General features: G+C 35.5%; 2 protein-coding genes across 2 annotated transcripts; both read left to right on the forward strand.

Moving 5' to 3' along the window:
* Positions 1–2,394: 2,394 nt before the first annotated feature.
* On the forward strand, positions 2,395–5,656 carry LOC117927340 (aquaporin PIP1-3-like). The gene is made up of 4 exons (XM_034846831.1): positions 2,395–2,806; positions 2,975–3,273; positions 5,038–5,178; positions 5,290–5,656. Exons 1-4 carry the CDS (start codon positions 2,479–2,481, stop codon positions 5,383–5,385), a joined length of 864 nt encoding a protein of 287 aa, XP_034702722.1. The 5' UTR covers positions 2,395–2,478; the 3' UTR covers positions 5,386–5,656.
* A 960-nt stretch (positions 5,657–6,616) lies between these two features.
* LOC117927331 (short-chain dehydrogenase TIC 32, chloroplastic-like) lies at positions 6,617–11,916 on the forward strand. Its single transcript, XM_034846820.1, has 8 exons — positions 6,617–6,801; positions 8,116–8,347; positions 8,578–8,657; positions 9,440–9,593; positions 9,750–9,828; positions 11,052–11,136; positions 11,417–11,463; positions 11,563–11,916. The coding sequence occupies exons 1-8, from the start codon at positions 6,696–6,698 to the stop codon at positions 11,725–11,727; spliced, it is 948 nt and encodes a 315-aa protein (XP_034702711.1). The 5' UTR covers positions 6,617–6,695; the 3' UTR covers positions 11,728–11,916.
* The last annotated feature ends 135 nt before the right edge of the window (positions 11,917–12,051 follow it).

Below are 12,051 nucleotides of genomic sequence, written 5' to 3' on the forward strand. Positions count from 1 at the left end.
TTTTTTTATTTTAAAAAAAATCATTAAATATGAAATAAGTTTCTATATAAAATAATATATATATATATATATATATATATATATATATATATATATATATAATAGCATATTATTGACTCCAATATTTAAAGATTTTAATTTGTAGTAGATTGGTAAAATAGCTTTTGGTTTGATACTTAATTATAAAGTTTTTTCTATAAATGCCTTTATGGATAAATAATTTGTTTTATGTTATTTTTATAATAAAAAAACATTTTTTTAAAAGTATTTATCAAGTACAAACTCAAGAATTTAGATTTTTCAAAGTGATTTAAAATTTTGTCAAATCATCAACTTTTTGCAAAAATACAAAAGAAAGAAAATGAAAATACTTTCAAGCCTTCCACACATATTTGGTAACAGTTTTCAATAGCACTTTTAAAAAATAATTTTTGAGAATAATTTTTAAAAATTAATTTATGATACTTTATAAAATAAAATTTTATTTAAAAATATAATTTTTTTAAAAATATTTTTAAATATATTTTAAAAATACTATTTTTTTTATGTCTAATATTTTATTTTTAATCATTTTATATGTTTACTTAATTATTTTTAAAACAATTCTCATAAAATAAATGAAAAACAATATAAAGCAACTAATAGATATATTTTGATAATTATTTTTATTGTCAAATATACTCTCTCCGTTTTTAATAAATAATTTGTGTAATAAAATTAACTTAATAATATAAAAACTAAACTTAAAAAAAGAGTATTTGAAGTAAAAATGAATCTAAATATGACAAATATTTGAGCATATGACATTTTTATTAATAGTGTTTTTATAATTTAAGATTTTATCAAATATTTGATTTCCTAAAGAAAAAAAATTCAGACATTGAAGAATGTTTGAGATGATGTTTTTTTTATTGAATAGAAAATGTCAAAATATTTTATTTAATTATATTGATTGATATCAATAAATTATTTTTAATTAAATATAAAAAATAAAAAAATTTAATTTTTTTTTTACCAAGGAAAAAAACAAACGCTACCTAATTCCGGTCCAAAAGGGGGGTTTTAAATTTATAATATGTAAAGGATTAATCTTTCATACCAAACAAATAATTTTCCTCTCTACAAAGTTTCAATTCTTTTAGCCTATGATTAATTTGTTGAATAATGGGCATAAAAATATATTAAAATATGTCACCTTTCCAACTTCAAGTAGCACATACTCCATGGTGTGGGCCCCATGAAGGTTAGGTCAGGATGCAACCACTCACGATAGAAAATGGTCCCATTTTGAAGCCAGTACGATGTGACAAGGGTGATGAAATAATATTCCATTTATTTATTGAGATAGAATATCATATCTTATAAATGTAATAGATATAAATATAAATATAGCCGTTGCCCCATGTGCTTTTTCCCTCTTGCCTTTCACTTTCCTAACGGCCACATAACGGCCCTTTTTTCTCAGCCACTTGATTTTTCAGTTTTTTTGGTTTGTACTCTTTTTCTGTGGCTCTGATTCTCCTACCGTTGCAGGGAAACTCAATGTGGAAAAGTTGAAACAATTCAATGTTTTCATCAGCTTTAGCTTGTTCCAACAAAAAAAAAAAAAAAACCCTAAATGATTTATGTTTTTTTTTTTTTTTTTTTTTTTAACTCGATTTTTCAAAAGACGGCTCGAATTTTAAAAATATAGTAATTATTTTTTATATTATAATTAATTAATTTTTTTTTAAAAATACATGCTGAAAACCCTAATGTCAAGGATGGTGACAAAATGATAAATTAGGAGGTTATTTATTCATACACGGCAGGAAAAAAAAAAAAAAAAAACAGAAAAAGAAAAGGGAGAACCAAAAATTTAGGTTAGGAAGAAAATTTGACTCAATGAGTGGTGAGATGGGCAGCCAGGTGGTCCCTATTCCTAATTTGCACTAGGCTCCAACCACATGGCACTATTGAATTAGCTGTTTCTACGCTGGTGGTGGGCTACTTCAATTTTCATGACTATTTTATCCTCTACTCTTTTCTTATTTCCATTTTTGTCCCTGACACACGTTTACTCTGATTAGGTGAATCGGATGGTCCAGGACAGCTAATCAAACCGCTTCAGAGTTTCAAAAAAGAAAAAAAGAAAAAAAAAGAAAAAGAAATTATAAAGCTGACACTGAAGAGGATAAGAACAAAAGAGCCAATCAGAACCTGTCAACATCCTCTGTTCTTTCCAGAACAATCCTCAAAACCCTAATTCCATTTACCAATATTTAACATAAATAAATAAATAAATAATAATAATCATCATGATTAGAAGGATATTGGATTTTAAAAAAAAAAATTAAGCACTACCCATTAAATTTTAAGGCAAAAGGATAGGGTTTCCATCTATAAATCACCAAAGCACTGGCCTTTCTCACAACTTCGCAAGCTTGCTTTGAGTGGTGCTGAGTTGCAGAGCTTAGGAGAAAGGATTGTTGAGAGAGAATGGAGGGGAAGGAAGAGGATGTTAAGCTTGGAGCCAACAAGTTCACAGAGAGGCAGCCGTTGGGCACAGCTGCTCAGACGGACAAGGACTACAAGGATCTACCACCAGCACCCTTGTTTGAGCCCGGGGAGTTGAAGTCATGGTCTTTTTACAGAGCCGGGATTGCTGAGTTCATGGCCACTTTCCTGTTTCTCTATATCACCATTTTGACTGTTATGGGTGTGAAAAAGTCACCCACCATGTGTGCCAGTGTTGGTATTCAGGGGATTGCTTGGGCTTTTGGTGGTATGATCTTTGCCCTTGTCTACTGCACTGCTGGTATCTCAGGTGTGCACCACTGCCCTTCTTCCTTCCTCAGCCTTTCTTTAGCTTTTTCTGTTAAACACTTTACTGGGTTGCTCTAAGTTCTTCTTCTTCCTTTAGCCTTCTGATGTGGGTTGCTCTTAGTGTGTGTTTTAGCATCTGATGGAAGTTTTGTGTGGTTTGTTGTCTCAGGAGGACACATCAACCCAGCTGTGACCTTTGGTCTGCTACTGGCGAGGAAGCTGTCTCTTACCAGGGCAATTTTCTACATCATAATGCAGTGCCTTGGTGCCATCTGTGGGGCTGGTGTTGTTAAGGGCTTTGAGGGTTCCCAATCCTATGAGGTGTTGGGTGGTGGAGCTAACGTTGTGAATTCTGGCTACACCAAGGGTGATGGCCTTGGTGCTGAGATTGTTGGCACCTTCGTTCTTGTTTACACTGTCTTCTCTGCTACTGATGCCAAGAGAAACGCCAGAGACTCTCACGTCCCTGTATGTATTCTCTTATTTCTTTCTCAACTTCATGAGACCATCCTTGTTTCATATTATGATTTTACTTTCCTTGAATCTTATTTTTTGTTTTTTCTCATTATTTTTGGGTTCTTGATTCTTGGGATCGGTGGTATCTTGTTTCACGATCCTTGCAAGTGGATTTTCTTGGTATCTTTGCTTGATCTGTCTCTGTAGTCTTGACTGTTTGGTATCTTTACTTGATCTAGTATCTGTCGACTGTTATCTGTTTACACTGTCTTCTCTTTATCTTGTGATGTGGTTTGTAAAGAAGTTGGATTCTTCATGAACTTTCCAACCTGTGAGTTTTCTTTTAGATGGTTGCAAAACATAATCTCTAGATGGGTTTTCTTTTTGTTAATAGTCCATGGAAGGCTCCATGGAAGCTCTTCAGTCCTTGTTCTTGTGAACTGGTGCTTGGTTTTTGATATGTTCTTAGACCTTCTGGAATTTTCATTTAGGTAAGCTGGTTTTGAATAAAATTAGTGGTTTTCTGAAACGGAACTTGTGAGTTTTCTTTTAGATGGTTGCAAAACATAATCTCTAGATGGGTTTTCCTTTTGTTAATAGTCCATGGAAGCTCTTCAGTCCTTGTTCTTGTGAACTGGTGCTTGGTTTTTGATATGTTTTAGACCTGGAATTTTCATTAAGGTAACCTGGTTTTGAATAAAATTGGTGGTTTTCTGAAACGGAAATAGTTCCATTACTGTTGACTTGTAGTGGATGTTTGGTAGCAGGTAAGGATGGGATGTGATCTGAACTGGGTGGGGGGGTAGGTCCGGTAGGACAAGACAAATGGGGGCCTTATCTCTTTGCCAAGGAACCATAATGATACTTCCATGTGCTTTGTTGTCTTATAGTGAAGTAAAATAAATGGGTAACATGGATATCTTGTGCGCTAAATTAGCTGTTCATGGACCTCATGCTGCAGCATATGTCATTTTTAATTGGTCTTGTGTCTGTGTGTGTGTCTCTGCGTGTTGTTTCGTGGTCCCTTGCTTGGAAGACTGTCATGATTTTACACAAACTGGGCATCCGACCCACCAAACTCTTAAGTAAGCTTGTCTCATGATACAAGCATGGACATTTAAAACTTTGTTAGCTCAGAAGGCATTACTAGTGAGAAATCACGTGTTCTTCACTGTGTCCACTGTCCTTCATGTAGTTGTGTCAAAACCCCACCATAAATGCAACGGATGGTAGGATGTTTTGTTTCTTCTATTTGGGTCATTGAGACCTTGAAATTTTATACTTGCCATCTGGTTTCAATGATCTGTTTCGGCTATCAGGACATACCGCATGGGGTGGTTCCCTAATCCATTACATTGAGGAGAGAAAGAGGGGATATGATTCATATGGAATAATTCATTCTATCATTTCCAAAGTGATACTGTGACACAAGTTTGGGGCTTTGAAAATAGTTTTGTGTTTGATATTTTGCTCATTTCCTATGGGCTTTTGGAGAAGTTTAAACATATAATCTTATTTTGATTAATATATACGATGGGCAAACTAATTGGGAGATTCATTGGATGATTTTGAGCCTTTGCCAAAAAAAAAATTGGTTCCTATACTCAAAATAGCAAATTTTCTTGGATTAAAACTCTATCCCACTCTCTCTTGTCTGAGTTGAAATTTTCTTTGGTAGGTGGAGGGTAGTAACCATTACTAGAAATTGTATGAAGATGTGAACAAGTCCCATACAAATCTTGAGTTACCCTAACCGAAATTCTTGAATATATGCAGATTTTGGCCCCCCTCCCCATCGGGTTTGCAGTGTTCTTGGTTCACTTGGCCACCATCCCCATCACAGGAACTGGCATTAACCCAGCCAGGAGTCTTGGAGCTGCTATCATCTTCAACAGAGAGCATGCATGGGATGACATGGTAAGTGTTTTGATGAGAAAAAAAAAAAAACTAAGGAATTTTGCATCCTTTGATGGTTAAATTGAGTTTCAGTTCAAGTTCTTATTGTGACTTTTTTTCTCTTGCTTTCAGTGGATCTTCTGGGTGGGACCCTTCATTGGAGCTGCTCTTGCTGCCATGTACCAGCAGATAGTCATCAGAGCCATTCCATTCAAGAGCAGGGCTTGAGACTTCCATCTCCTTTCTCTTTTTTGGCCTTTTTACCCCTTTTCTCTGTTGTGCATTTTGTTTCTCTCATGTGGATTTGGTGTTTAATGTACTCCTACTACCCTAAGTGTGTAAATTATTGAGTATTCTTGTATTATTATTAAGTATGTTGGCCCCCCCTTTGAATGAAGAATTCTTTTATCCTTCCCTGCCCATAGGCATATACTACATCCATGAGTATGAGGTATATATTTTTGTGGCTTTGCTGTAATCAACTAGAATTATTTTGTGATTTGTGTTGAAATTCATCCATGAGTATGAGGTATATATTTTCGTGGCTTTGCTGTAATCAACTAGAATTATTTTGTGATTTGTGTTGAAATTCATCGACATAAGAGGATAAGTGGACAGAGACAAGCTCAACAAAATAAATATGATAAGGCAGTAGGTGGAGAAGGGGCGGGTATGGGGCTAAAGATTAGGCAATGGGCCGCCAGAAAATGACAAAAGAAGAAACAAGAACCCAAAAAATCATCAAGCATATGGGACCACCAAAAAAGAACAAAAAAATACCCACACAAAGATGATCATACCAGCGGCTGTCCCAACAAAATGTTAGAAAGACACTACTTACTGCTTTATTAGCTCCTTTTCACTCATGAAGATTCAAGCTTGTCTCCTTTTCACTCATGAAGATTTAAGCTTGTTTCCGCCCATTGGGAACTTGGAAATGTGGTTTGAAATTTCATTAAAGAGTCCATTTTCATTGGATTAAAAAATGAATTTTGTTTTGGGATTAACTAATCTAAACCCCTCGGTTTCCCCCTTCCATTGGTTTTTCATCCCTTGGCTGCCAGGCCAAACTCCAAATCCCATACTATTGCTTAAAAAAATATTCATCCCCCCATTCTGATCACTAAACCCCCTCTAAACATCCCTTGACTGCCAGCCCAAACTCCAAAGCCCATACTATATTGCTTAAATTTATTAATTTTATATGATTCTGATCACTTCAAATTTTGTAAAAGAAATTATCTAGATCTTCAGTCGTACAAAAGATTTATATGTATGATAAAATAAATAAATTAGGACTGAAATCATGGTATTTGTTTATTTACTTATTTTTAGAAGGAAAAAGAAAAAGAAAAATGGAAAGAAATGAAATTATAATGGAAAATTATTATGCTTTTCCTCGTGGAAAACACGCATCCACATTTCACGTCACCATTAAGGCCTTGAAAGTGCCCACATTCAACTATGTCTTCATTGGACACAGACCAAAAAAAAAAACTATATCTGTGTTTGGTTTCTAAGAAAATCTGCAAAAGAAAATGTGGATTTTTGGGAGAAAAGGGCCATCTGGGTTCTCAGCACGTTCCACAGCTGAGGAAGTTGCTCAAGGAATTGATGGAAATGGCCTCACTGCTGTTGTTACAGGTCTTTTTCCTTATCTGGGTTTTCCTTCGTTTTCTCTTTCCCTCTGTTTTTAGGCTTGTTTGGTTGTTGAGAAAATGGATAGAAAGGAAATTTAATTTTAATTTTAATTTTTTATGTTATTTTGTATGAAGCTTCATTTCACTGGTAGGTTTATTGTTCATTTGGCAGTTTCTAATATCTTTTCAGTTTCTTATCGGGATTATGAATAAAACTGTTTGCGTTGATTGCTAATTGCAATTTACAAGTTTTGGGATTGAAGCTTCATGTCTAGAAGTTTTGCAACCCTGTGATTGATTACTTTCTGCAACTGGGTTTTGATTCTCGGTGGTGTATATGCAGTACGATGGGTCAACAACGGGTTATTTATTAGTTAGGGCATCCAGATCAAGTCTGGTCATTTTCATTGGTTGGTACTCTGTTCGTTCATATAAAGTCAGCAAACTGATTATTCATTGCTCATTACTGATTCTGTAGAATTGTTGAGGTGTTGGGCTGACAATCTCAAATTGTTAGACTTCTCATCTTTAATGAAAAGATGGGAAATGTATTAGGTGTTAATTAATTGGGGATTTCTGTGGCGTCAGATGGTATGCTTATCAAATGGGATGGCTAGCCTGGAAATCAAATTCAAAGAATCAATTGGTTTAATGAAAGCTGTTATTTTCAAAAAAAAAATTCTTAGCCCTAGAGAAGGCTGCTGTTGCACTCATTAATGGTTAGGCGATTAGTGGTTTTACTTGCAGAGATATCGCGCCAATCACTGACTGTGAAGCAATCACTCTTCCAGTGCCTAGAATATTTTTTTCTCACTATGTGGTATCACTTGAACTGGTTCTTAAGCTTCTGGGATCTCAGAAAATGTCTCTGATGATACTGCTGCTTTTTCCAATTAATGCCCTCTCCATTGACAAGTGGGAAGCTCAGGGGATTGCATATAACCTGGAAGATTGCTAATGTTTGTCTTTAGCCTTATGAGTGGTCTTTGAGGCTTCATTGCATCTTCATTTTACCTAATACATAGTCTTATAAAAGTTATAAAACTGTGGGCCTTTTCTCTTTTGGAGTGGTAGCTTAATCTGAAATTTATTTGTTAGCTTCTTTTCTTTATATTTCTATATTTATTACTTTTTCTGAGTCTTTTCTTGTGATATATTTCCGGGTCGAGGTGAATTTTTTTTTTATTTTTAAAAAAGTGACCCTGAGAGCAACATGTTGACATTACCCCAACTATTTACTCTCCTGTGCTTTCACTTGAACAAATGGGGAAAACTGCTATATATCATATTTCAGTGCTCATATTCGATGTAATTTCAGGAGCTTCAAGTGGCATTGGCACAGAGACATCTCGTGTTCTTGCATTGCATGGTGTACATGTCATTATGGCGGTAAGGAATATGGACGCTGGTAGGAATGTCAAGGAGACAATACTTAAGGAAATCCCCACTGCTAAAGTTGATGTTATGGAGTTAGATCTCAGCTCACTGGCATCAGTGAGGAAATTTGCATCTGAATATAAGTCCTCGGGTCTTCCCCTGAACCTTCTCATGTATGAAAACTAAGTTGGAGTTATTTTTAATATTCCTCTCCCTCTCTCTCCCCGTGTGTGTTTGTTGTTTTGTTGATGGATAGAACTTTCAACGTACAAAGAAAAACCAATTTGTGGAACTGCTCTGCCTCCCTCCCACAGGCTTTTTCTCTTACACTTGCACGCACATAACTTCTGCTCCTGTTTCTTTTGAACTTCTGGAATGATATTCTGTCTTTTTTATTTGGAAGTAACAATGCAGGGGTTATGGCCACTCCATTCCTGCTTTCCGATGACAACATAGAGCTGCAGTTTGCAACCAACCATTTAGGTATGTTTCATTGAAGTTTTATGATGGTATTTGTTATAATATGTAAACTTGTTGGTGGAAAAAAAAAAATTTTATTCATGGAGAGTGGGTCAAACAGCTTCTAGCTTTCAGAATTTCAGTTACAGGGTGCCCTCCTTTTTGTCATTTTTCTGGTAAATTAGAAAAACCCTGCAATGTCTGCAGTTGACATGTAAACAAAAATTTAGTAGAGGTTGGCTATATAAACGGGAGGAAAAAATATACACAAAAAAGTATAAAGATGACCTGGCACTATGAGGTACTGGCTAATAAGGATTGGATACAGCCTCAGTAAATATCTGAAATTGGGATTTCATGAGGTGTATGATTGCAGGAGTACCAAGAAGATATTAAATTAACTCCATGTGCCATTTCTCTGCCTCTACTAAACTCTCTTTGGCATCAAAGATACTGTAACTTGGTTCCATGCCTGTTAGAAACAGAAGGAAAAGAGATATCTTTCATAATATATACCCTTTGTGTTCCTGAGCCTTCAAGTACCAACTACCCAGTAAGGCTTCAAAATTCTTGCTACCTGCACTTTTAATCAATTCCAAAGAATCAAGAGGATCTTTAGACATAAAGCTTATCCCAGAATTGGAAATGTTCATGCTTCTTTGCATGAAAAATCTTTCATATAAGCTCTACTTGTAAGCTTTCTTCTCTGAAAATATTTATAACTTTGACATTGAATGATACACTCCTCTTCAAATCCTTAAATGGCTACAACCTAACATGTAATGCAATAATCTTTTTTTTTGCAGGTCATTTTCTTTTGACCAACCTTTTGCTGGAAACCATGAAAAATACAGCACATGAAAGTGGCAGAGAAGGAAGGATTGTAAATGTTTCATCAGAAGGTCATCGGTTTCCCTACAGTGAAGGAATTTGTTTTGACAAAATCAACGACGAGTCAGCGTAAGACTCTGCTAGCAACCATTATATGAATCTGGCATCTTGTTACTAATGGTGTTGATTTCCTGTAGTAATTTTTGGGTGGTATTATGATGTGTTTCTATGATTTAAAAAGTTGTCAAGTAGTACTTTTTCTCAATTCTTTTTTACTATTTACAGATATAACAGTGTATACGCTTATGGACAATCAAAGCTTGCTAACATATTGCACGCTAATGAGCTTGCAAAGCGCCTGCAGGTACTCTATATATTTATCTTCATCAATTAATCATCCAAAATATTGGCATTTCAATAGTCGTGCCTGACCCTAGAATATCCTTGTCAAGATCCTTTTTATGATGTGGATTCGATTTGCAAAAACATGTTCTGTTTCTTTTCTAAATATCAAGCTGCAGAAGCTGTAAATATGTTCTGTTTCATCACTGGAAATAGTTACAGGTTTTCAGCATTTACTTCTACTGTCTTTTCAAATGTTTATTCCAAGAAACTTTGTCTATCAACAGTTAGTTTTTGCTTCATGATTGGACAGCTTCTAAAACCCTCAGTGCTTGGGGTTCATTATGGTAATACTTGTATGCAAGTGCAACTACCTCACTGCCATTTCCTGCCAAAGTCTTAGATGATGGCCCTGGAGAGCCCTACTGGGGAAACTGGTTACCTGGGAAACAACATTCGTTTTCCTCCGTGAGGATGCAGTCATTTGTCTGCATTTCATGGAGATACTGTGATATTGCACAACAATTATCCATTTAACGGGAAACTCTTAGCTAACACTCTCATATGTCGTCTCCATCCTCCTGTAGATAGAATCTGTATTCTTTGTGAACAATTCTTAGAATTTTTGTTTTTTCAAATGAAACAAAGCAAGGAAAAGGAGTGGACTTTCTTTTGACCATGCGCGATTGTTCTACGTGGTACTTGACCTTGCCCAAGTAGAAGTGAAGGTGAGATGGCCAGATGCTTGAGAGTTGGGACTTTTTCTTTCCAATTTTAATTGCCATTTTTGGAAAAGGTATCTGACCCTTTGGAAGCCAACAGTCTGCCCAGATTTAATTTAGTGAGAAGTAATCACTTTAGCCAGGATTTTCTTTTCCTCATATGTTAGTCCTGCATGTGATGAGAGCATTGTAGCTTGAAGTTAAAATCCACACCACCTGGGAATTCCTTTAGCTGTTTGAACATATTAACTTTGAGGAGCGAAGACAATTATGTCCCACCAATGTTATTTTCTCTTGAACACTAAACGATCAGTGCATACTTAACTTAAGACTGCTACTGTTTTATGCAACATAGAGTACATGGGAAGCCACAACTGATCCTCTTAAGTTGTGGATGATAGTAAGAGTCTTTCACATCCATATTTTCTCTCTTAGTTCATACTTGATACTTCTACAGATTACCATGCAGAGCAGCTTTTGATCTGCAATTATTTATCATGTTTTTCTTCCCTTTATTAAATAGGAAGAAGGGGTGGAGATAACTGCTAATTCACTTCATCCTGGAGCAATTGCCACCAATCTTCTGCGGTACCACAGCTTTCTGGATGGTAATAAATCTGTTAGCCATTTACCGAATGTGATTCTTATGTTTCTCAAAGGCATTTTTGGCATATTGAAACGATTTGAATAACATACCTTCATTGCCAATATTTGCTAGAGATAATATCTCATAGAACATTAATGAATGCAATCTTGAGAAGAATACTATACAGAGTCGACCATAAAACATTTGTTTTATTTTCTCTAAAGTAGGAAATGGGTAATTGAAATTACGTCACCATGAAGGGCCATTGAATCAATAACTCCATTTTTTTTGTTTCAATGCAGGCATTGTTAACATGGTTGGTAAATATGTGCTTAAAAATATTCCACAGGTATGCTCTTCATCTTCATAGCAGAATTTCATTGAATATGATGATGAATCTGCATGTTCAGAAATCCTGACTACTTATTTTGTTCGACACGGGACACAGGGAGCAGCAACTACTTGCTATGTGGCCTTGCACCCTCAAGTTAAGGGGGTAAGCGGTGAGTATTTCTCGGACAGTAACATGGCCAAGCCAAGCTCCAAGGGTAAAGATGCAGAACTGGGGAAGAAACTATGGGAGTTCAGCATAAGCCTGACAGAACCCAATTAATCCGCATTGCTCATGATCATAATAGTGCCCTTTACCTTGGTGTTTTAAGTCTTTGAGCCAAATTGCATAACATGGACATATAAAAGGATCTGTAGTTCAATGTGGTGTGCTTTGAAATCAAAATGAGTAGACGTTGGAATATGTGGTCAATTCTTGCTAATAGTTAAATGGATGTTTGCTGTTTCTAAATCCACAGGCATTGATAGATCTTTAAGTGATCTGGAAACTAAAAGATTGAAGCCTATCTCAATAACAGAGATTGTTTGGACTCTGTTCAGGACATGAATTTCATGCTCCGCATCAGTCAAAGACAATGATAAACCC

This window comes from Vitis riparia, chromosome 2, assembly GCF_004353265.1.
Source record: "Vitis riparia cultivar Riparia Gloire de Montpellier isolate 1030 chromosome 2, EGFV_Vit.rip_1.0, whole genome shotgun sequence".
Lineage (NCBI taxonomy): Eukaryota > Viridiplantae > Streptophyta > Magnoliopsida > Vitales > Vitaceae > Vitis > Vitis riparia.